The 26,682-nt window shown below is 39.4% G+C and overlaps 1 protein-coding gene across 4 annotated transcripts in view; it reads left to right on the forward strand.

Annotated features, from left to right (window-relative positions):
- The window catches only part of ST6GALNAC3 (ST6 N-acetylgalactosaminide alpha-2,6-sialyltransferase 3), a 583,102-nt gene extending 560,027 nt beyond the window's left edge, over nt 1-23,075 (forward strand). For 3 of the 4 annotated variants that reach the window (XM_079901981.1, XM_079901985.1, XM_079901984.1), the window contains 2 exons: nt 19,230-19,337; nt 20,401-23,075. In XM_079901981.1, the coding sequence (XP_079758107.1) occupies nt 19,230-19,337; nt 20,401-20,587 (295 nt within the window). In that variant the 3' untranslated portion in view covers nt 20,588-23,075. The remainder of the gene's footprint in view (nt 1-19,229; nt 19,338-20,400) is intronic. The other variant, XM_079901982.1, reaches the window with a different exon arrangement.
- The last annotated feature ends 3,607 nt before the right edge of the window (nt 23,076-26,682 follow it).

Genomic DNA, 26,682 nt, shown 5'->3' on the forward strand with positions numbered 1-26,682 from the left:
AGCTTCCTCTGCTTAGAAGCAATAACTCCTTGTCTTGTCACTCCAGTTCACCACAGAACAGGGGGGCATCAAAGGTAGGTCAGGGAAGCAGGAAATGATAGAATCCCGGACAAGGGAGTCAAACTTCTCCATGAGCACGTTGTCCCTGATGCTGGGAACAAAGTGAGGAGACGAGGACAAAGGCCGGAGGGAGAGAGGAAACAGAGCAGGGTGAATTGTGAGGGTCTATGATCCCAAGAAGAGGGTCGAAAATTATCGATCTGACTTTTAAAAATACTTCCTTTGAAGCACTGTTGAGACAATGTTGGACATTCCGTAAGGGGAGAAATGGGGTTTTAGGGCCACTTTTGACACCATTTCCTCCCCAAGCCATAGAACTCTTTATTCAGAGAAATGCCATATTATTATAGACAAAATACTTCATGGCTCTTCTAAGGGCTTGGGCATAAAAACACACAAAGATGTTTATGTGTTTTCCTTTTTGATACAAGAATTACTCAACATCAAAAAGCAAAATACCTTAGTGGTGCAGGGCCAGGCTCATGGCAGGCACCTTGCTGTGCTTGGTGTTTGTTGAGTAGCTGCACAGTGCTCGTTAAATAAATGCACACGTGTTGTCTTCCGCTGTTTTTATGCAACCAATGTGCTCCTGAAACAATGTGGGGCATAAATTATATTGTGAGAAACGAATCCTTTTTCCATGTTTTATATATATATATATATATATATATATATATATATATATATATATATATGTATTAAATAACTCCTTAGGTACTAAATATATATTGTTTTTTATTCCTTCATTAGTTGGTGTATTTCTTAGCACTGAATCTTTAAATTTCAGTTTTCTTTCTCTCAGTACTTTCAAGGTACAATAATCATTTCAGATATTTCAGCATATTCAAGAGGACTTAATATTCAAAATGATTCTTTCTAAATAAGCTAGTAAGTTACCAATTTTTTCTCCTATTTTCACATGCTGGGTAGCCTAAAAATAAAAATAATGTACCTTTGTCTAAAACACAAATTGCACAATATGTAACTCTTGAACCAAATCCTGGATGTATTTCTTTTAAGACAAAAAGAAACTGCTAAGATCACGTATCCCTGAGTTAGCCTTTGTAATGTCGTGAATGTCAAGAAGGGAAATATGTGTGTTAGGGGAAAATAATGGTTATCAGGAGAAAAGTGGTTCCTTCCCCTCCATGCTCCATCCCACTCTTTACAGAAGCACATTTTTCTAGGTGACTTGTTGGGAGAAACTAATTCATCCATTCATTCACTCAAAGATCCTTCCACTTAATAGTGCTAGGCCTATGTTTAACATGCTTATTAAATACTGTTACTTTTGTATTGGTGTACAAAGGAAAAAATGATAATAATCGAAAGAAGTTTTGGGTGGTATGTTGCAATATGAAATCAGGACTTGAATGGCTATAATATTTTAACCAACACCGAGTTCTTTGAAACTCCTTGATTATCACAAAGCTAGAAATCATTCCTTACCCTTGATTAGAGAAAAATCTGATTTTCCTTTGCATTCCCTTCTTGAAAGAGATGATGGGGGAAAGTGCCGCAGTGAAGAGCTGAAACTGAATCAAAGAATATTGACTCTGTGTCTAGCCCAGCTTGTGCTTTTTCAGTTTCAACACCTCACCAGGAAATACAGAGAGGCTGTTTCCACAATAAAGTCACCTGTGACTAGAAAATTATTGGGTAGGGAGATCGGAAAACATATCTTTCTTCATAGCAATGCTTAAGTGTTTCCCTTTTTAAAAATTTTACCACCGTCCCCGCTTCCTATTTTTTTGTGATTTTAAAGAAAATGCCAAGATTGTGAAGGGACGTCTTGGGTGTTGGTGGTGGCTCCCTGAGACTGGACTCATATCCACTGTTGCCTCCAGCCCAGCCACCACGTCATTCCCTTCTGTTAAATGTGTACACAGATTTCATAGATGTACCACAATGGGTGACGGTCCCAATCTGAAGCCTACACCCAAGCCACCTTGTTACCCAGGTTTTTAAAGTAGTAGAGGGATACAAAGAAACAGATGTGAGAGGTGACGTGAAGAGTTAACACAACCCAGTAACTAACAGGACACGAAGGATGAGATAGAGGACAGAGTCGAGGGTGATGCACATATCCTGGAGAATCATGGGGCCGTCATCCAAACAAATAAATTAAACAAGATAATTCAGGAGCTGGAGCCATCTACTCTCTGACGTCTTTCTTGGCTGCGTTAATATCACCATAAATTCTCGAACTATGAATGGAAGGAAACAGTACTCACAGCACCACAGTTGCGAGCACTTAGGTTTTCTTCTCTTGCAATGTGCAAATCAGCAGCTGCCGGCTTGTTTTAGAAAGGCTTCTCCATAAGGCTGGGCACTGTCTCATGCATGAATCCTGTTAGCAGCGTACTAGTTATGGATGATTGCTAGCCACAAGCACAGCCCGAGGTGAATGGCAAATGCTCTTACAGTCAGCGTGGCTCAAAGAAGTGGCAGGTCCAGAGCCATTTAAAAACTGGAAAGTGGCCTTCTGATAAATAAAACAGCACTTCTGAGGCCGAACATAATTGAATGAGCTTTGTGCTGACAGGAAGACTGAGGAAGCTTTTCCTACGGCGTCAGTATGCAAATGTCACTTTCTGGACTTTGTTGATTGCAAAACTGGAGGCAACAGTGGCAAGAGGGGTGCCTGATGGCAGCCAAAATCAGGGAGGAAAGAGACTTCCCTGTGCCTGTAGAATGACCTAAGACATTAATTGCCACGAGATTCCATTAAGCATGTGCTTTATGACTACAGGAAGGTACAAATGACACTTAATTCTCTGAGGGTTTGCTTTGCAGTGAAAAATTCAAAAGACTAAAATTAACTTAGGTAAATTGATATTTTACCTCATGATTTCAGGAATTTAACAGTGAATACACCTCTTGATGTTGATATGTCTACTGTGGGTCCAATAAATTACAAAAACACATCTTCCCACCTTTTGGAGCCCCATCTTTGTTTATTCTCCTTTCTTTGGCATGCCATGTATGGCCACCGCTGTGCTATGATTTGTTATTTACAAAAAATACAGAGCACATTTCAATCCTGATAGTTGAAATCGGAATTTTGGCTGAGCTGTGGGTCAACTGACTAAAAAAAGGATTTTAAAATTTGATTCTATCTCAATTATAAGATAATAAGAGCTGGGGATCTAATGCACAGCATGGTGACTATAACTAACAGTAACGTATTATATACCTGAAGCATTTTGAGAGAATAAGTCTTAAATGTTATCAACACACACACGTATACGTGTGCACACACACAAATTGTAATAACATGAAGGGATGGAAATGTTAGCTAACCTTATTGTGGTGATCATTTTGCAGTGTGTACATGTACCTAATCATTACGTTGTACACCTTAAACTTTCATATGTTATGTGTCATCAATATCTCAGTAAAGCTGGGGGAAAACCTGATTCTGGAGGTAAATCGATACAAGGGGTACATGTGAGATTTACCAAATTTTGCATGGTGATTTGGCTTGTATCTCTGACATGTGGTATATCCTTAGACATATCAGTAAGTACCTCTGTTACATCATCAATGAGAAAACATTGGTAAACTGTTTAAAATTCCTTGGGGGAAAAATGTTAGCAATTTCTACTTAGGAACAGCCTGCCTTCCAAAAATTATTCAACTAAGTTGGACAAATTGAGCGCCTAATGTGTGCCAGACATAGTTATTAAGATGGGATCCACTTATATACACACAATGGAATATTATTCAACCCATAAAAAAGAATGAAATTTTGCCGTTTGCAACAACATGGATAGAACTTGAGGGTATTAAGCTTAGTGAAGTAACTCAGACACAGAAAGACAAATACTGTATGTTATCATTTATATGTGGAATCTAAAAAATAAAATAAATGAGTGTATCTAAAAAAATAGAAGCAAACTTACAGATATGGAAAACAAATTAGTGGTTACCAGTGGGGAGAGGGAAGAAGGGAGAGTCAAGACAGGGGTATGAGATTAAGAGATACAAACTACTGTGTATTAAATAGATAAGCAACAAGGATGTATTGTACAGCACAGGGAAATATAGCCATTATTTTGTAATAAGTTTAAATGGAGTACAATCTATAAAATATTGAATCACTATGCTGTACACCTGAAATTAATGTAATGTTGTAAATCAACTATACTAATCAATTATACTTTAATTAAATAAATAAACAAACTTTTCAAAAAAAGTCAGGATACCTTTGCTTACCAGCATTCCTTCACTGGCAAGTTTCCAGTCAGTTTGCAAGTCAGCTATTTATAAATTGGGACATATTTTCCTAAAGAAACAAATTTTAAAACAGTGATTAGATTCTCAGGCCATCCTCAAAAGCTAATTTAATTCATAATAAAGTGGAACTCAACTTCTAATAGAATCCTCAAACCTAACAAGCATTTATAGCAGTGATTTTCAACCCTGGCTACACACATCACATTATAATCACCCAGGAACCCCCCCTTTTTTTTTTTAATTTTTATTAAGTACGAATACCCAGACTATACTCCCAGGACAATAAAATCAGAATCCATTATCAGTAGCAGTGGTGGTAAATGGAGCTTGGGAAAAGGTGCAGAGGATGGAAACAATGCCTCTAGGGAGAGTGGGATCAGGGCTATGGCTGGGAAGTGGAGCCAGGACTCTGGGTGTAGAGAGTGGGATCCCAGTACTGCATAGGAAGAAAGATGCCCCTGGGAGAAGGAATAGAATGTGGAATCACAATCATCACATCAGAGATTTGGGCCTCTGATGACAGTAAAGAGTTTTTCCAGAGTGGAAAAATGGTGGAAGTGTCTAGAATATTCAGCCTAGGAGCACAAGGATTGTGGCTGCAAAGATTGAGAGGGAGCTGGTCGACATCACTCACCAGTTCCCTTTAACCAGTTCATAAGGAAAGAAAGCAGCTTCCTTCAACCTACTTTCTTATTTTGGGGTGAAGCTTTCACAAAATTTCATGCCTCATATTTCCCCTCTACAAAAAACAACTATGTATTTCTTTTCATCCTCTTGGCATGATTATGGACACAAGACTAAGCAGGGGTAAGGGGAAGAGAGAGGAATGAGGGGAAGCCAATCCGTGGGCTCCAAAAATAGGAGCGATTCTGTTCATCTGCTGCTGTTCGAAAGCCTTCAGAGTTCAGTAGCTCTTCTCGTCACTTCTTTGCAGCCCCTTTAGTCAGAAACATGGGCATACACTGTTATCATCAGCTGGTGAAAGCAAATATGCAAGGTGGAGGATCTTCTCAACTGTTTTCCTGTGTCCTTCTCATTTTTATAGCTAGGCGTGGAGATTTCTGACATTTTGTGACTGTTGCAATGTAGGAAAATCTGTGGAGCTAAAAACATTCTCATGTTTCAGTCAGATGCTCTCAAATAAGAGGAATTTTCTAAGTTCTATTCTGCATTTCTCCTGGCATCTTCTAAGATATATTGCTTTTGCTCTGTGTTCTAGTTCGCACTTTATGAAATTTTGTCTACTCTGGATCAACAATATTACTGGGCTTAATGTATATACAAAACAGAAACTGGCTCACAGACATAGAAAACAAATTTTTAATTACCAAACAGGCGAGGGAGGGGGGAGGGGCAAATTAAGGGTAAGAGATTAACACATACAAACTACTGTATATAAAATAAATAAGCAACAATGATATACCCTATTGCACGGGGGATTATACCCATTATCTTGTAATCACCTTGTAATAATAATTGTATAATGGAATATATATAATTTACAAAACACTGAATCACTATGCTGTACACCTGAAATTAACACAATATTGCATATCAACTATACTTCAATAAGGAAAATAATTACTGGGCTAGAAGAATTCCAGAGTCACATGAAAGTTATCTCTTCTGATTGGAAGAGTGGAATTATTGCCATTACCTTTTCTCTGATCAGAAAGATCGTCCTTAGATAAAAGGACCTTGTACAGGAGAAGTTTTGGTATGGGGAGGGTGTGCACAGAAGGACTTCACAGGTACAGATTTACTGTAAGCAGCAGACACACAGGTCGTTTCCCCAGATTGCCAGCCAACCTGTGTATCAACGCTATGGGAAGACATACCTCCATGAAAGAAATTCTTTGCTTCACTAGGCCAGGAATCTAGCTCAACTGGAAAATCTGGATAGCTTTCAAACCCTATCCCATCTCAAGAATAGAGAGAACAATGGATTTCTTAGGACTAAAATTCCTGGGCAGAATTAAATTGGAATAACATTCTACCTTAGTGGACAATCATCTTGTTTAATAGGTGAGACACCATGAGCTTTGACTGTTTCAAGGAAGATTCCATCACTAAGTCACCTGAATTCGGGTGTTCTTCTGGCGCAGACAGATGCCCCTCTTAGGAATCAGCTGGTACTGGAGTAGAAGAACTAGATAAGTGTCTGTTTGACACATTGATGATAGACTATAATTTGGCAAAGGTATTGTGTATAAGGTAGTCAATGAATCTCAGCCTATTGGAAAAATGACAAATAAAACCTCCTTCTCTAAACTGGAGACTAAAATTATCAGTCCCTGAAGACCCATATGTCAGTTATTACTTCTGACCTTTTCTAATTGAATTATCCTTCTAATTGAATTATCTTTAGTGAGCCAAATAAAAACAACTTTAATAGATGGGGATGATGGGGGTACAGCTTAGCTTTGCCTATTGAAAATAAATATTCCCCTCAAAATAATTTATTTCAGGATTTATTGAGCCGTGTAACTCAGAATAGCGATAATAGATTCAGATAGACAGGAAGTGGCAGAAAAATTGGTCTTTCTTAATCAGAAGAAGGTCAGTGCTGCTTTGTATTTTTTTAATTTCAGTTGTATGTGTAGCTGGCTGCTTGGCTGTGGACGAAGGTGGTTTAATGATGATCCCAGTGATATTGGAGACCTTAGCATCAAGCGTGGGTACCCAATTCTCCTTCAATGGGGTGAAACCACCTCAAGTCTCTGTCTCAAATCCTTGTTAAATCCTGTCTTAATCCTTTTCAGTTGTTTAAAAATTATTTTTTAAATTCTGAAACTGTGTGTGGTGACGAATGATAACTAGATTTATTGTGGTGATCATTTCGAAATATATACATACAAATGTCAAGCATTGTGTTGTACACCTGAAACTAATATAATGCTGTATGTCAACAAGGGCTCATTTTTGTCAGAAGCAAGTTTGAGTCTGATTCTGTGCTAGAACTATTTCTAAAGGAAAAGCTTGGTTTAACTCAATTTCCAGTTAAGTCAAAAAGCTAAGGGAGGGCTTCCCTGGTGGCGCAGTGGTTGAGAGTCCGCCTGCCGACACAGGGGACACGGGTTCGTGCCCCGGTCCAGGAGGATCCCACATGCCGCAGAGCGGCTGGGCCCGTGAGCCATGGCCGCTGAGCCTGCGCGTCCGGAGCCTGTGCTCCGCAACGGGAGAGGCCACAACAGTGAGAGGCCCACGTACCGCAAAAAAAAAAAAAAAAAAAAAAAGCCAAGGGAAAGTGAGTCCTTTCTTTTCTCTTCTAAAAACTTCAAGTAGCAGGAAAAAGTCTTTTATCTGTTTAGATATTCTCCTACCTGATTACAATCTTTCCTTTTTTTTTTTTCTCCTTAGTCTTAGGGAAATATATGCAGAGGGAATTGCTGATAAGAGAAATAGGAGAGAAAGCCAAAACCTTCCTTTAATTACCTTTATCAGGTTAGCAGGGAACAGGCACCTATGCCTTAGGTAGAGACAGGTGATTAGCATTCAGAATACTGAAGACCACATCAATTTAGGAAGGGCATGATTTCAAGATAAGTTGAAGGGTAAGTTAGAAAGAAGCAACTTATTTAAGCCTAAGTATAGGACTTGGATCAGATCAGATAGTGATTGTTAATAAGAATTAAGGATTCAGTAGAAGCAAAGCCCCTATTTATACCTAGAGTATTAAATAGACTCATTATGTTAGAAAGGATCTTGGAGGTCAACCAATCCAACTTCAAATCTTTGGTTGCAAGGAACAGATGCCTCCTTCAGCTGACACAAGCCGAAGAGGACAATTTATTAAAAGGTTGCAGAACCTAAGGGCTGAAAGGAAGCCATGCCTGGGGAATGAAGTAAATCTAGGAACTTGATCTTTATTTTCAGGACTTACCCCTCCCTCCCTCCCTCCCTCCCTCCCTCCCTCCTTCCCTTGTCCTTTCCTCCTTTCTTTCATTTCTTTTTTTTTTTTAATTAGAGTATAGTTGCTTTACAATGTTGTGTTAGTTTCTGTTGTACAGCAAAGTGAATCAGCCACACGTATATGTATATCCCCTCTTCCTTGGATTTCCTTCTCATTTAGGTCACCACAGTACATTAAGTAGAGTTCCCTGTGCTAAACAGTCTGTTCTCATTAGCTATCTATTTTATACATAGTAGTGTATATATAGAAACTGTCATACAGAGTGAAGTCAGAAAGAGAGAAACAAATATCGTATATTAACACGTATATGTGGAATCTAGAAAAACGGTAAAGATGAACTTATTTGCAAAGCAGAAATAGAGACACAGACGTAGAGTACAAATGTGTGGATATCAAGGGGGGAAAGGGAAGTGGGATGGATTGGGAGATTGGGATTGACATACATACCCTTTATTTCTTTTTAAAGTTAATGTACATATCTACATCAGTGGCCTAAAGCTATTGTTTGAACATGACCATGGCTGAAATTCTAAAAAGTGTTTTGAATGCTAAGGCTATAAACACAAATCTATAAAGTGGTGATAATAACTCTTTGCCAAAATACAGCTAGACATTTATAATCTCTCTAACATGGATTATGTTACTATAACTACAATTACAGAACTTCAGTGAGGAAAGACCCTAAGCCTACCTAGGTCAATCCTCTTTTTCTGCCACCAAAAAAAAAAAAGAAAATGTGGCCCTAGAAGAAGCAACATGTTCAAGATTGCCTAGAGAGTTAACAATAGAACCAGAAGCATTGAGGTCTTTTGATGACTGCTCTATCAGACATGTGATACCTCCTCAGGCAATACTGAGAATGACGGTAACCAAGAAAGAACTTAGTTAAGAACCTGATTTCTCTGATATGACTGTCTTTGGGCAAGTACTTTATATCTCCCCAAACCTTCATTTGTATAGTGGGGATATTAATACTCCCTATAGGATGGGCTTGTTGTGAGAATTAAATAAAATGACCTATGTACAGCTCTTGGTACAATGCCTAGTACATATAAATGCTCCATAAATAATAACAGTTATTATTTATCAAAAAATGTTTACTTAGCTTTTTGCTGCATATCAAATAACCCTAAAACTCAGTGGCTTACAAGAACATTTATTTAGTATTCACAGGTCTGTGATGAGCTATAGCTCTGCTAGGTTAGCTGAACTTGGCTCTAGTTTTGGGCTTGTATCTGCGTCACGGGACCCAGGCTGAAGGAGCACCCTCTACCTGGGATGTGTTGTTCTCATGATGGAGGGAAGAAGTGTAAGAAATGGGAACCATGTGACACTTCTTAAAATCTCCACTGAGAACTGTCTCAATGTTCACTTCTACTTATGGTCCATGGGTCAAAGTAAGTCATTTGGCCAAGCCTAAAGTCGTAAGGCAGGAAAGTTACTGACGCATGAGCAAGCCATGTTCAAGGAGGAGATGATCAATACAATCTATCACAGGAAAGTTGACAGAAAATCTCTTGTTTTTGAGACAAGGGCCTCTATGGTAGCTTGAATAGTCTGAAACTAGAACCCACACAGACTATCCGTAATACCTCACGTCCTCAAAATTATGGGCCATCTAGGAAAACCGGAGATCCAGGGAAGGCAACAGTTACTCAGAGTGGAGGTTAGGTGTTAGTGTACATAGTGTAATCCCTTCTCCCAGAAGCTTCACTGGGTAAAGGAGATGTTACTATGGAAGTCATTTAGCTCAGCATTTCTAGACCAGAAAGGTATTTCAAAGGGTTCATGTCCTTAAAGCAGCAGTGGTATCCATTTTCATCTCCAATTAAAAAAACAAAACAAAAAAAGCAAACTCAGTAAATTAAATGTTTTTGTAAAAACTGTTTCCCTTTTAAGTGGAACAGGTTGTGAGCCTTCAGGTGTGTACTGAGGAAGTTGGCTTGGAGACTACGTGGAGATTAGATGAGTTTGCTCCTGCCTTGTAACTTAGTTTATAACACAGATGAACACCACTGGGTACCTCCAATAGCCTCACACATTTTTTAATTGTTTTTATTCTTAGTCATATATTGTTAACACTTTTCTCAGTTCTGAATTAATGAAGAATTTAACGAGGAAGAAAAAATACAATTCTGCCAATGTTCCCCCTAGATACTTTTCTCCAGATCCATAAATTTCCTTCAGCTGAAAAAACTAGCTATACAGAACATCAAGATATCTCTAATATTTCAAAACATAATGTAAGGGGAAAAAAATAAGTCAGTGTTACTTATGCATCCTGTCTCTAACCAATAATTTATTATGGAAATTAAGCACTGATGATGCTTTGAGGTTTCTTCCAGATTAGAAGACAGACCAGAGCTACCCTGTATTCCCGTTAGTCTCATTCCTCAAGTGCAGCTGCACAGCCCATTCCCTCTGCCTGAAAGGCTCTCCTTCTGCTCCTTTTTCTGCCTGGTGTGCTTCCTTAGCCTTAATCTGCAGCTCAGCTCTCAAATCCTACCTTCCCCAATTCCCTCCAGCGGCGTCTGTTGCTCTTTCCTCAGTACTCTCATAGCACTCACAGGGGAATTACCCCCTTGATAACCCTATTTTTGAAAATAGTCATCGAGTCTGTCTCCCTCCCTTGACCCTGATTTGAGATCAGGGGCAACTTGGTCTTTCCAGTGCCTGGCGCAGTGCCTCACACTTACAGTGCACCCAGCGAATCTTTCTTGAAAGGACAAAGGAATCAAAGCTTTATAAGATTAGAAACAGGAGAAGTCATGGGGAGAGCATTTCAGGAAGAAGGAACATGTACACAAGTCAAGAGAAAAAAAAGACAGAGGCTGACACATACAAGATGTGCTAAGGAGTCATAAATGGACCCATGTGACTAGACATGGGAGTTCAGGAAGAGAAGTCCTGGAAAATACAGTGAGAGGTCAGGTTTGTCAGGGGAGGGCCCTGAGAAGTACCCATTGCCTTAGTCTGCTTGGGCTGCTGGAACAAAATACCATATACTGGGTGGCTTAAACAACAGAAGTTCATTTTCAGATAGTTTTGGAAGCTGGTGGTCCAAGATCAAGATGCCAACATGGTCAGTTTCTGGTGAGAACTCTCCTTCTGGCTTGTAGCCTTCTTGCTATGTCCTCATATAGCATGAAAGGAGAGAGCTCTGGTGTCTCTTTCTCTTCACATAAGGGCAGTAATCCCATCAGTAGGGCCCTACCTTCATGACTAATTACCTCCCAAAGGCCCCATCTCGATACACCATCACAATGGGGGGTTAGGGCTTAACCATATGAATCTGGAGGGGATACAATTCAGCCAATACTGAATGGTTATGGAACCAGTCCTGCCTTAATGAAGTTGCCCAAAGAGATCTCCACTATCCATCCTTGCCATACCTGAGGTTCCATTGTTCATTTAAAAAATTGAATGAAATCCCAGAAATCAACTTTTCCAGTTGAGAGGGCTTTAAAGCCCAAGGGTAAGAGCAAAATAACCTTTTAATTTCTGAGATGAATGAAAAAAGTAAACTTTGTGAGTGGTATCTGCTATTTCTACAGCAGTCATAAATCATATCTTTGGGAGCTATACCATTTTACTTTTAAATGTACATTTTGAAAAGAACACAGTCATTTCTTATTATGCTCCTTTTGTACAATTTCATTGCATTCGTCACTAGTCATAGAGTCCTGTTGATTCTACGGCAAGAAAATTATTTGTTATATTTACAGTCCAAGAGCCTACTGATTAGCACAGGCATTTTGCATTAGCGGATTGGGATGGTAGTACAGTCCTCTAAGATTTATGGCTTTCTCCATCTACCCATGGTCCATTTTTCATTATTTTCCAGGCCTAGATTCCTTTCATTTGGTGCATTCTCTTAGGAATCATCCACAGTATGATGTTTTTATCCATTTGAAAAGTTTATGTCCATTTGCAAATGATTCAAGCCAAGATGAGGAGTTCTGCCGCCTGATTTGCAGAAAGTTGTTGCTGCCTAAAGATTTGCTGGGCATGTCCCATTGACAGATAGTACCAATATACAGTGTTAATACAATGGGCCAACTCCAGAGTATTACCATAGCTCCCGACTGTCGAATGACATACAAAAATATATGACTTGGGGACAGCTGAAATTGCTTCCACACTTTGAGCTCTCCTTTCATTAGACTGGTTCACAATATTAGATTGAATCCCAAGGTGCTACTGATAATCACCAGCTGTTTTTCTTGGCCAGTCTCTTTGTTTAAATGTATGCTTTCATTATCCATGTGCTTTTGAAAAAAAATGGGGGAAGAATGTTTTTAATTGAATAATCTGTATTCTGTCAGGTATTCCGTCTCCCTAGGAAGGTATATGGAAACTTACTTTCTATTTTTATTTATCCTGCCAGTATAGTATAGTGATGAGAGAACTGAGATCCAACGGTTTTAAAACAAGACATGAAATGTTGATTAATTCTTTTATAAAATTTCCTTTTTGCTCCTGAGTATAGCAGATTTCAGAAACTGCTGCCAATGTCGTGCTGTCCAATAAATCTCCGTTGTTGGGAGGGTCTGGATCTTCTCTGGGCTTTAATAAATGATTATTATGTTTTTGAAATTTTCGCTTGGAATGCCCCAGACCTTGTTTGCATTAGCTCATGGAAGAAATGAATTAGAAACAGTAGGACCAAAGGCCCCCAAAGGAACCATTCCATGAAGAAGAGGCAGGCACAGAGATGGAGGCAACTGGACTCTGCATCCTTGTTCCTTGACACTTGTTTCCCTTCCTCATTGTACGTCCCCCATTGCAGGCTATGACCTGCCCTTTGGGTTCAGGCCAAGTGAATTTGCTGATTCCTAGGGCTGTGTTGAAAGATAAGATAATAATTCAGTATTGAGCAAACCTGAATGGCTTCAGATAGACTTGTCAAGAAGGAGAAGGAAGTAAGATGCTTGGCTGGTGAGGAAAGCCAGTGGGACAGTGAGAAGCCAGACTGGGAACTGTAGATAAGGAGAGCCTGGAGAGCCTGGAGAGCCTGCATTTGGGGTCAGAGACATTCCCATGGCAAAATCCCCTGAGCCAAAGACTATACACCAGGGAGTCAAGAAGTCTACTGCCCTCTTTGGGCTCAGGGGAGCTTGGAACAGAGAGGAATCTGGTGAAATGTGAAAGAGAACTTATTACACAGGACATACCCCACAACAGAGAACTGTCTCATTTAAAATAGGCCGAGGACTTCCCTGGTGGCGCAGTGGTTGAGAGTCTGCCTGCCGATGCAGGGGACGCGGGTTCGTGTCCTGGTCCGGGAAGATCCCACATGCCACGGAGCAGCTGGGCCCGTGAGTCATGGCCACTGAGCCTGTGCCTCCGGAGCCTGTGATCCGCAATGGGAGAGGCCACAGCAGTGAGAGGCCCACGAACCGCAAAAAAATAAATAAATAAAAATAAAATAAAATAGGCTGAGATTAAAAAATTGTAATATAGAGAAAGTGCTATTATTTTGCCCATCAAAGTAGAAGCTTCTTGAGTTCAGAACCCAAGTCACTGAGCTAATGGTGCTCAATAATTAGAACATCTTGTGAATAGATAATAAGTTCAATGTAATTCAGTTTTCTTTTGAAAAGTAACCATTTCTGTGTCCTCAGTTCCTCCCCTGAAATTATCCCACAGGGAAATGTCACTCACTAGAAAGTTTCAGCTTGCCAGGCAATAGGAAAGAAATGCTTCATAATATGTTTCCAGAAAGGAGAAGGTGAGGGAGCATGCTCAGAAGCAAGCGTGCAGGTGAATGAAGGATGCTGACAGCCACAAATATTGAGACTGATAAAAATAAGGCCAGCATGACAGACAACGAATCCCTGTGGCCACGTGATGGCCTTTAGACATCAAGGAACAGGGGTAAACATCAAGGGGCATGGTAGCTTATATTTTATTGGTAATAAACTAGATGAAAGATCATATTTTAAATGATATGCCTTCAAGCATGTGCTACATCAAGGTGTTGACAACATCATTTTTCCAAGAGATGAGCAAGTAAATTTAAGTAGTTTCCAAGTGGTAACTATCTTGATTACCAAGGAGCAGTGGGATGCAAAGCTTGGCCGGTGGAAACAAATGATTGATAGCTTCCTTTTAACACTCCTGCCTTTATTTTCCCCTGCATGGCTCATTATTCTGCTGCAGTAATTTAAGCTTTCTTATTGTACTGAATTAGGGGCTTAAATTCTCTTATCATCCCTATGGGAATCTTGATTGTTTATTTGTAGATGACAATAATTGTTTTTATCGATTCCCAGATGTGGAAGGTATAAAAAGTGCCATGGCTGATGGCCAGCTGGTACATAGTGTTGCGTGCATGAGTGACAAATTACAAGACAATATTTGGTCCCAGAAGAGACCCTTTTAGAATTTTTTAAGGCATCTGATGGTTATCACTAGGTCTTTCTAAGCTGAAAAACATAAACAACTTCATGTACATCAGCTCAAGTCTTTTTGTTATTGTTTTTATTGAACCTCCAAAGGTCTCCTAGGGTGTATAATTTATACTTCCTCCTTTCTAGTACACCCACACAGCAGGAGAGTTTAGAAATGGTGCAGCTACAAGAATTCCCAGATACAATGCCATCCAAGCCAGTGAATTCCCTTAGGGACCCAGATCATCAGGACATTTATTCAGAAGAATTCCTGTATTAATCCAGCAGCTGCCATTATTCCACTGCAAGTATCGTTATATAGACATTAGCTCTGAGTATTTTGAGAAGAAACCACTTTGCTAGCCCCAGCAAGTATTATCGGTAGGAAACCTCACACGATATCACATCCCAAATATATCAGAGGCACCAGGGAAAAAAATGCAACTGTCTAATTAAGTGCTGTTTGTAGGACAGGGCACTTGGGCAGTGTGAACCTCCCAGTCTGAATCAAATGCAACACAGCTTGCTTGAAGAGCTTTTGAGCTAATGATTATGATGTCTATCCAGAAACAAAATAAATTAGGTTAGGCTTAAAAGTAATCAACATCAGAAATGTAAAAATTTCCTTCTTAGGTGGTGAGATGAAAAGATCTTTGACCGGATGCCAAACCCTGAAATTCCTGACCCTCTTTTCCTGTGGTAAAGAGAAGAAAAATATGTAGAGAAATCACTTTGACAGTTGTACCCTATGGGGTTCTGTTCTGAAAGCTTGGCTGTTGAACTCTCAGACATGAATATCTGGGCTGGATCAGAGTGAGCCAGCGGAGCTTATTTTGCAGAGGAGGGAGGGGTCCACATGTCACACAAATGATCCCCCCTTTGTTCCAGGGCTCTAATGTTACTTTGGTCCTTGACAGCAACTCCGTGGAGGGACTGGCTCCTGGAGAAATGCATAAAAAGAAAAACAATTTGCCCTAATTTAGATTTTTTTCTCACTCAAATTAAGCTTTACCCTCAATGCTATGGCTGTGCCTTTGGTCTTAGCCATTCCAACACCTTCCATGAGCAATCGTGTGAAAGAGGAAAAGATGGAGCTTCTCCCTCCAAAATTTAGTGACTGTAGCCACTACCATTGCCAGGTAAAACTGTATACCCTTTCTATATACACCCCAGGCATTTAGTGGCATGCCCATCACACAAGTGTGCGTTAAATGTGACCTGATCAATTAATATGCTTGTTAATTACCCATCCAACACACATGGAACATGGAACTGCCAAAGGGCTAAAGAATAAAACAGATTGACCACTGAAGGTGATGATTGCAGAATCATTTGATTTTAAAATTAGAAGAAACCTTAGGTAGGACTAGTTGAACTATCTCACTTTAGAGACAAGGAAACAAAGATGACCCTAAGAGGCCAAATAAGTTGTCCAAAGCTTGACATTTGAGTAGTGGCACAGCTGGAATGGGAAACCAGACATTCTCACTTCTGTTCTGGACCGCACTTGGTACTGACTCTGAAACTCCACTTTGTTACACTGATTGTGACTAATTGTGTTAACATGTGTGCCTCCCTCCACTAGACCGTGTGCTCTTTAAGAAAATATCCCATATTCATCACCAGCTCCTAGCAGAGTCAGTGGCATATAATAGGATCACAATGAATGTTTGTTGAAAAAAAATGAACAAATGGGTGAATATGTGAGACCTGTCTTTTCTCATCATGTGCAAACAGATGCTGTAATTTTTAGTGATCTCTACTAGTGCTTGGTCAGCCTAGTAATGAAGAAGGATAGAGAGGATTGGAAGGTAGAAAAAGTAGAAGGAAAAGGCAAGAAGAGGGGAAAAAATACAATTCAGCAGGAATAATAACTGGAAAAAATCAGTACATAGATAAAATTTCTAGTTTCGATTTGGGAGCTTTTAGTCAAGACTCTGTTCTTCTGATCTCTCCCAATTTTCAAATGACTTTTTAAGCAGATGATGCTTTAAGCAGGTCCCATCATCGCTGTTCCTCCTCAGACCCCAGAATGCAGGATTGACTGCAGGTTCCATTCTGTTCTAAACCAGCTTGCTCTTTTGTGTCTTCCCCTTCCTGTGCTGTGTCTTCCCACCCATTTGGCACCTGCTCCTAACCCATGCTGCTGCTAGTGTTCCTATCACAGAGGAGAGTGCATGTAACTTAATGGGATCCTGTTTCTGGAATGTTTTCCATTTAGAAGACACACCGGGAGATACAAAGGAAGTCAATTTACATAGCGGCATTTCAGACTCAGTGACAAATAGGCAGAGGGGGTGGATATAAATGCTCTGGGTCTGTTTCTTCTTCCAAATCAACCAAAGTCGATGAAAATAAAGGTTAAAAATCCAGTTATCAACCCCCACTGTGTGTCTGAAATGCTTGCCTGTTTTAAGTGATTTGATACCAAGTGGTGCCTGTTTAAAAAAAAGAAATCAGGGCTTCCCTGGTGGCGCAGTGGTTGAGAATCTGCCTGCTAATGCAGGGGACACGGGTTCGAGCCCTGGTCTGGGAGGATCCCACATGCCGCGGAGCAGCTAAACCCGTGAGCCACAACTACTGAGCCTGTGCGTCTGGAGCCTGTGCTCCGCAACAAGAGAGGCCGCGACAGTGAGAGGCCCGCGCATCGCGATGAAGACTGGCCCCCGCTTGCCACAACTAGAGAAAGCCCTCGCACACAAGCGAAGACCCAACACAGCAAAAATAAATAAATTAATTAATAAACTCCTACCCCCAACATCTTCTTTAAAATAAATAAATAAAATTTAAAAAGGAATCAAAAGATTCAGGGTCCTAATTGTAGCACACTGATGGCTTGGTCCTGAAGAACTGCAGCAAGGATATTGGACATCAGTGGGAACAATTACTGGCTGGAGTGCTGTACCAGTGGTGAAACGTTGGTTTGGAGGAGAAGAGCCGGCCATGTTCTAGTTTACCAAGACATCTAGATGGAAGATAGGAAACATAGTCTTTTTAAGACAGTGGCGCTACTCAGTGGCCAAGCAACCTGGGTGACCCAGATGCCCCTGCGGGGAAAGTTTTAAGCAGATAGGCCATCATCTGTATTGGATGGATTGGGTTGTCTTGGCTAAAGACAAATACGGAGATCAAATATTCCCTTGAACCATTTGGAACTTGACAGAATCCTCCAGTCAGGACTTAACTAATTACTCTCCCCCTTCAGTTACCGTACTTCCCACCTCTTCCTTAAACATACCAAGCACACTCCTCCTATTTGTGAGATGGAACACTTCCTGGGACACTCTTCTCTCATACGGTCTGTTGAGCAAGGGGCATCTGTGGCTTATCACCAGGAGTAGAAGTCCAAACACTTCTGCCCACTGTATCTTGGTATTGGAGTCACAAAAGAAAACACAACACAGTCAAGCACTGGATGGAAAAATGCTATCCTCACACAGAGAAGAGATAGAGCAAGGTCAGCTCTAATAGTGGGCATCGGCCCCCCCACAGCCAGCAGGTCCCTCCCAGCAGCTGACACAGGCTCTTGGCCTGCATGCAACCCTCTTGTGCCACAGAACAAAAGACCCCATCCCCTTTTTAAAGGAGATGGATATAGCAGTGAGGTTAGCCATGTGTCATATGACACTGAAGCAAATGCGAACACCTTGACTGTGAAACAGAGAAAGATATTCACACACAGGGTGGTAAGTCCGGCACAGGCTGTGAGAACTCCTTGGTAAGGAAGTGTTCCGGGCCCAAGGCCCACTCTTATGTGACCAAGAGGGCGTTGAAAGGCTACCCACGTGAGGCTGCCTTTCCATTACGGCTTACACGTTTTCTTCCCATTCACCCTCTCCCACCCCCTTTTTTCCCAGATCTTTGCTTCTGTTATCAAAAAGCCCTTCCCTGATCAACCTTTATAATATAGCCACCTCCAGATCCAATCCTCTGGCCTGCAGGAAGACAAAAGCCTTGGTTTTTGTGATAATTACTGCATCCACGGCACCTACAACGGTGAGGGGCACAGGGTAGGTGTGGTGTTCAATAACAGCGTATTAAAGAGATTGGTATGATGGGTCTTACAAAGGAAAAGTCTTGTCTCATGATGCCTGGAAAACAGTGAAGGAAAACTTTTCAGATGCTTTCACAGACCAAGTCATTCACCTGCACTGCATCCAATTTTCACTTAGCAAGCCTCAGAGAAAGTGACATGTCCAGGTAAGTAAGATAACACCATTATCACTCAGCTCCCATCGGGGCTCCAAGCAACTTTAGAAAACCTGTCCTCTGATATACAGTACTAATTTGTGTCTTACGGGAAATCAACTAAATTATTTTTCACCTGAAGGGAGCAGGGTTATTTGACTCCAGATATTCACCATTTGGCTTCTCTTCCATACAACATAGCTTCTAGGCTTAAGGTACTAAGAGTGAGAGCATGCCTATAAATTATTCAGAGATAATTTGAAATAAGTGTGTATCTTTGACAGATTGTCAAGTTTCCTTCTGTTTTTTCCTGATAACAAAGGCTATGTTTTTGATAAAATGTTGCCCGTTTCTCATTACACTTTGCTGTTGCTCTGTGTATGTCTTCTGTGTTGTTTTGTTTTGTTTGTCATTGTTTGTTTTTGTTCCGCCTACAGAGTCCAGTCTGGCTCTTATCTCAGCACGGGTTGGTTTACCTTCATTCTGGCCATGGATGCCTGTTATGGCATTCACGTCTACGGGATGATAAATGACACCTATTGCAAGTAAGATCACAGGAAATTATTTTTATGCATCTCCAATTCTGATATGTTGTCAAAATATCACAATTCATTTTAATACCATAAATCTGAGAAACAGATAAAGCAACAATTATTTCCCAGCATTCTTTGCTGACATGACATTTTATTGTCAGTGCATCAAGTTGTGACTTTTAGGGATGATAAAAAAGAAAAATATTTACCACAGTCTAATGTCAAATGTCAGAAGGAACATTTTTCCCTTAGTCTGAGGCATATCAGGGACTTGTGGCTTGGAAATACAGAACAAGTTCGGTGGTTATTTAATTTGCAAAGTAGGTTTGTCATTTCTGCTGCTCTAATGGTTGATAGATGGCTGTCTACTCAATGGTTGTATTTGATCTTGAAGGACAAAATGTCCTGAAGCCTCAGAGAAGCTGATACCTTAATGAGAATTCCTGGAAATTATATTTCACTACTAAGTGAGTAATCTCCCAGATTGTTATTTAAAATGGGTATGTTTATCCACAGTATATTCCTGCTGGTAGGATAGTTTCTAAGTAGATAATAAAACAAACGTTCCATGCTTCATGAAGGTAATGAAATATATTTCCCTACCAACGATGGGCACAATATAATTCAGAGAGCATTTTAATCATATTGTCAAAATGGTAACTAAGCCACAATCCTCATAATCAAATATTTCTACCCTAACTATAAGCATGATGGAGCACAGATGAACCAAATATCTTACTCTGAAAAATCACTAAGCTTCTTCAAGCTCTGCAAGAGCAATCAGGTTATCCAAAGTTTGTTTCCATTATACACCATTTCCTCCTTCAAAGGGTAGCTATATTTTTGCATGTAATTGGTGTGATATATACATTTTATTTGATTTATTAAGGCACTAAGGATCTGGTATGTCTTCCTAAAAGCTTTTATGTATAATAGCTTTTAAGTGAGTTCATGGACAAGAATCATGCATGGGTTTGCAAGTAAATGCATTTACTGGGCACATAATGGAGTCTTGTAAATGAATACTTCATTCTTCATCTCAGTCTTTCTCTCCTTTTCTTTATTTCTTTTCTAGGACAGAAGGGTATAGAAAAGTCCCCTACCATTACTATGAACAAGGAAGAGACGAATGTGATGAATATTTTCTCCATGAACACGCCCCATATGGGGGGCATAGGTTTATCACTGAAAAGAAAGTGTTTGCTAAATGGGCCAAGAAACACAGGATAATATTTACACACCCAAATTGGACAGTGTCTTGATGTTGGCTTTTCTGACCTTGCCACACCACTTGACATGATCATGATACTGCAACTGTGATGCTAATGATGCTGATGCTGGTGATGATAAAGGCAACAACAATGATGATCAAGTTTCTGTACATTCTCAGATATGGACGGTGATTCTGCCAGTAATTTGAACTTGGGATTTCGTGGAGTGTAGTTGTGTTCATTATGTTCTTTCTGAAGGTTCAACATTTCATACTGCACTTTATAATCTAACTGGAATTGAAATAAAGGCCAGTAACATGACAAGAGTGACCTAAGAAATGGGAAGATTATCCTTCAAGATAGTTGCCCAGGATTCTTGGACAGTGAGTAATTTCCAAAAGCCCTGGGATTTGGTCTCATGAGGCAAGGTTATTGACTCTGCTGTCTGTTGAACCTAAGCAGCTCCACCATCTTGAAGAATGGTTGATTGTCAAACACTGACCCAAGAAATGCTTTCTGGGTACAAGGGTCTTGCCACAGTAACTAGTTGGCCTGGGGGCAGGAAAGGAATCTCTTCCTGACTTACCATCTTCCTACAGTACCTCCTACAGCTAAAGCCTCAGGCCATTTCCTAATTCACAAGGAAGATATGGACATCCTACCCACCGGGATTACTTGACTATCTCAAACACTTCATTCAAAATGAGCTAACTAGCAAATCTTTTTGAATTTCTACTCTCATCACTCCATTCTTACTACCCCCCAAAATATAACTAAACATATTACTAGAATGATCTGTATTAATGTTTAGTTATTTTTGGTTGAGTGCTAAATATTTCAGAAAGCTATTCAACAAGTAAGATACCAACACTGTAGTAACATAGACTGTGAAAACATTCTTAAAACATAACCAAAAGGGTTTACTAACTCTGCTTCAACATCCAACAACACAACATTTTATGCTTTTTAAAATCATGAAACAGGGAAATCAAAGCATATTTTTACATCAATTTGTATCCTACCATACTTCATAATATATATTTGTATATTCAAATTTCTATTTTATAGGCCCAAGATGTGTCTCTCCACACATTTCATTATCATTGCCAAGTGCCAACTGTTAGACATGGAGAGGAAATGATTCCTTGTATTTAATCTGACCAGAGCTTTTGCCTTCTTGGGGTTTATTTTCCCCAAACTGTATCAGTTGCTATACCATAATAACAACAATAATAATGACCTTGATGTCTAAAGTGCTTTGTCATGTAGAGTCCTTTCACATATGCTGTCCCATGTGATGCCTGTGACCACCCCATCAGGCTATTGCCTATGCATTCTGACATATTAGCAGATGATCTCTAATTTGTTAATTGCTACTATATATTCCAGATTGCTCCCCTTCCTAATATTTGTATAGAATAGAGTTTATGTAGACTAGTAACCAATTGATTTCAGTGCCAAATACAATGTATTATATCAGGATAATGCAAAAAGTATCCCAAGGATGGCCCTGGCCATAAACTAGGAATCCTGTGAACAAAAGTACTTTTGATTTTTTTTTTTTTTCGTGGCTCTATTTAGGTGGGGAAAAGATGAGGTAGCAGAGACAACAGGAAGAAATAAAAGTAAAGAAATACAGTTTCTCGTCCCCATCTTAAGATTACTTTGTTCTCCATATATTCATTGCTCATTAAATATTAGAGGGTTGATTTGCTGAGAGAGTAGCTGAGAGACCAAAAACATCCTTACCAATGATTCAAAAGACAAAAGCTGGGCTTAACTTACAGCCTGTTTTGGAGGCTGGAAGTGATGATGCATTTCACCTTGGGAGCCCTTTCCAGGTCTCTACCAGTGCTAAGTCCCATGATAGGCTATCTTTAAAATGGTCCATCTTGGACAAAAACCTCTTTCCTGCTTTTTCTACCATTTTAATACCTCAATATTCACATCCATAAAAATGACCAAGTGCCACTTACGTTGTTGGAACTATTATTGTTGTTATTCTTTTGTTGCTTCCTTATGTGATTTTCAGTACTACGTATGCTGGTTTTTGTGAGCTAATGATGGATAGAAATGCCCACTCAAAGAAAAATAAACAGATGAAAATGTCAAAATTGTAATACAGACTGTTTTTCCCCCCTGTTGTGATACAGAAGTTCCACTTTTAAATAAAAAAGAAGCTTGGTTATCAGAGTGTTTCAGGGAATGACATAATGTAATTTATTTAGTTTCCTGGTAAATGGAGGACCAACCCTATTTGTTTTAGCCCTTACTAATGAGAAACTTTGGAAAACATCCTTGCTCTCCTACTTCACTGTCGCGCTCTCTGATGGAGACTTTTACAGAGCCCTGCATCCCTCACTCTATGACAGTAGGTGTGTGTAGAATAGGCAGTGATTCCTTTGGAGTGGTAAGGGGTGCCTCCCCTTCCCTCCCTTTCTTTTTTTTCCTTAACTAAACCCCAACTCTACACTTTTTATTGTTGTCTCTTATCTCTTTTTTTCTAAAATTGAGAAACAAAAACCAGATTATTCTTAACATGGAGACCTAATTGAATGACTCCCAGTGTCATCATCATTTTGATAGAGTCACATGACTTATTTTTCTCTGCATTCTTAATGTTCTCTGCTTCCATTTCCTGTTCTTCTTTATCCTCAGCTTCCTAATGTGGAAATATAAAGTGGAAATTTAAAGTCTAATTTCTCCCATGTTGAGAAATTTTCCATCTAAGATTTACTGATAGAGAAGAGAATGGTAAAGGAGCAATTCAAGGAGAGACCTTTGTAGTGCAAATTTCTGGTCCATTTTCTAGCAACTGAAAGAGATTTCATCCAGCACCTAAACATTGGAAAATTTAACTCATTCATCACTGATATGCATACATCCCAGAAGTTAAGTAATATCTGTGAAAAATAAAAATATTTCAATAGCGTCCAAGGCTCTAGGCAAATGGAGTGTGGAAAATGGCCACAATTTTCTGAAATCAACATAAAAATATGCAAGCTAAAGATAATAAAGTAAACATTATTTTTAATTCTGCAGAATCCTTGATAAAAAGTATGAAAATTTTAAAGGGGTTTTAAAATGGATGTTTGAATCCTTTCTAAGTTAGCCTAGTGATAAGTACTAATTATTTATATTGTTATGATGGTAATGTGAATTAGAAACCTTTTAGAATATATGATTTTACATTGTTGTCAAACCTATCAAAGAAAAAGCAATTTGGGAGGACGTTTGTATGTATGCCCATAGAGTCCCTCTGTGTGTGTGTGTATGTTTATAAAGATATACATGCAATCCTATATTTCTCACTGATGCGTATAAATCACAGAAAATCTGTTTTAGACTTTATCTGAAATTTGTGGGGTTACATTTTGAATCCTGAATAAGAAAGAAAATCCAGATTAAATGTACTGATTGCTAAGAGTACATAAAATCGTACTCAGTGGCTGGACAAAAGAATAAAGCTAGAGAAGCTGCTAAATCTAGAACTGAGGACACAATTAGATGCCACAGTTGTCACAAATCAGACCTGGAAGTATAGCAATCTGTACCGTAGCCTCTGCTGATTGCAGTTCAGCTAATGTCACATCGAAAAACAGCGCATCAAGCTCCATTTGCACTGATGTGAGTGAACATTGGTCCCCCTATTCAAAGAAGACTGTCTTTACCGTAAGCAAACTCAGATTTGCATGATTTTTATTATATGGCTAGAGAACTGTGACCACTGTGGAAAAGAGAAAATTATATAAGGAGATTGCTCTTTGAGGATTTGGAATGAATCAGCTGATGTGGGAGCAAGAGTCTGAACTGGGGACTTTGCTGACCTTTCCAGAAGTATAAAGCCACTAGAAGAGAATCACTCATTACTTCCTCAGGAAAAAAACAACACTAAAGTACTTCAACTGGTGCTGTTAATTGGATGTTAATTATAAGCTCAGTTTAATTTCAATAAGTGAGAAAATATAATCAGATGGCTCACCTTTTTTTTAAACAGCATACCCATCTAGTGTTTAATGTGGCATGTCAAATGCAAAGAACAAACTCTGTTGTCCAGTGTCAGTTGTTTGCATGTCTTAGCACAATAAATGATTTATAGTCCCAGGGCCAAGAGGGGAAAATGCTTTTCCCTTAACTGTAGTTTTAAGAGGAAAGACCTCATCATTTTAATAGTTTACATAGATCCCATGACTGAAGGAGCCAGTGCTAGCCTTTGTAAATCGTCTTGACTTGTAAAACTGCAAGGGGCTTTAGTGACCAAACAATCCAACTCCTGAATCTTGGAGTTCAGGAAATTGACCGGTAGAGGTGAAGTGACTTGCCGGTGGCTATAAAACAGACTAATGGAAGTACTGAGACTTAAATTCTTATCTCATGTCTCCTTTTTTAATACTTTATCCACTGCGTTGTTCGTTTTAGCACAGAAGAGTAACTGGAAAATGCATAAGTGACTCATTGGAAGAGTCTATTCCCGGAAACCAAGAGCTCCAATTAATGTTGATTCTACTCACGATCTGAGAAATGTCTATACTAAAGTATAGAAATATTTGCATAATTGAAGTAATATCTCAGTAATTGTTGATATGCTCTATCATCTATGTTTTTTGCTTATACTGGGCCATGTTCGATTATCACAAGATTCTAGGTTTCGTTTAAAGTATGTAAAAGTCAGTTTCTTCTTTTGTTATTGAGGATGATGAAGCCACTGATAGTCCTAAGAGCTGTTGAGTATGGAGGTGGCCTGGTGTAACTGGCAGGTCCTGTTGTTGAATTATCCCCAGAGCCTAACTGTCCTCGTCCTGGAACCAATTCAGCTGCCTGGGTTAGTGAAATAATTCATCTGTACTGGTAGGTGAAATGTTACCTTTGGTATCATGCTCGTGTTTGTACTACACATGATTTTGAGCCCACATACTCTCTGGAAGGTAAATTAAATGCCCCACAAGACTCAATCACCATGAAGATTGAAAGGGCTTTTTCTTTACAGCCCATTCATGTGATACTGTTAGAAGAGGAGAATTTTGAAATATATGCACTAGGTTCTGAAAAGCCTCCTGTGGCTCAGAGATAGCATATTGTCCTGTTCCTTGTTTTTGCTGAATCTTATAGAAACCACTAGAGTAAAATTCCATGTAAATTGCTAAGGCATCAGATCAGAACTGTCCTTGGGCATTGTAACATTGCAGAAAATGTCATTTTTTTTTTTTAGTTCTCTACTTTTTTTTTTTTTTCTTTTCAGAATAGGTACAATTTGTTTATGGAGTAAAAGGCTCCTCTTTCTCCACAGATATGTCTCCTTTTGTTCCTGCCTTGGAGACTTCAGAAAAATAGAAGTTCACTTTCATAAAAATGAAAAACATCTTGACAAGTAAAATAACCAACTGCTAAATTCATATATTTGCCTACAGAGCGAGCAGCTTCTTCTAAGAAACTCCAAAGGGACCAAAAGCAGGGCACTTCATGGTTCCTTGTTACCTAACCTACAAAGCACTCATTTCCCTGTGTTTAACTTTGTTGTCATTGCTACTGAGTAAAACCCATTTCTATTACATACACTATATTTTATGCTTCACTCATTTTTCCAAATTCACACAACTTTTGCTGTAGTCTTTCATTCACTTTAAAAACCTGTAATCTTCATCTATCTATAGAAGAAACTGTAAATGCACAGTTGTGAAGTTGGTGAGGTTTTATTTTCCTCTGGCATCATATTGCTTTATTTCTAGGCATCATGTCTCAGAATAAAGCTTACTAAGTGGCAATGGACTACTGGTATATTTCAGTTTGGTTTACTTTTACAACAAGATAAATGAGGAGAGGTGAACAAAGCCAGAGAGTATATGTCATTGAAGGAGAAAAAAAAAAAAGTTGGGCAGCAGTGGGGTGGGGAGAGAGAGAGATTCAATATATTCAATATCCAAGGCAGAAAGATGTCTAGGATACTACTGCAGATAATGGCAAGAGAAAATGTTGGTCAGCCTCCAGAATTTGCTTTGTCTACATTAACTATCTGATGCTGAAGTAGATTTCCTATCTTGCTGTGTCAGACCTGTTAGCAAAGTTGGGTTAATACGTAAGCTGCTTAAAATAGAGAAGTCTTCGTTCTTTTCTCCCTCCCTCTTTCATTACTTCCTTCCTTTCCTCCT

The sequence above is a fragment of the Stenella coeruleoalba genome (assembly GCF_951394435.1).
Source record: "Stenella coeruleoalba genome assembly, chromosome: 1".
NCBI lineage: Eukaryota > Metazoa > Chordata > Mammalia > Artiodactyla > Delphinidae > Stenella > Stenella coeruleoalba.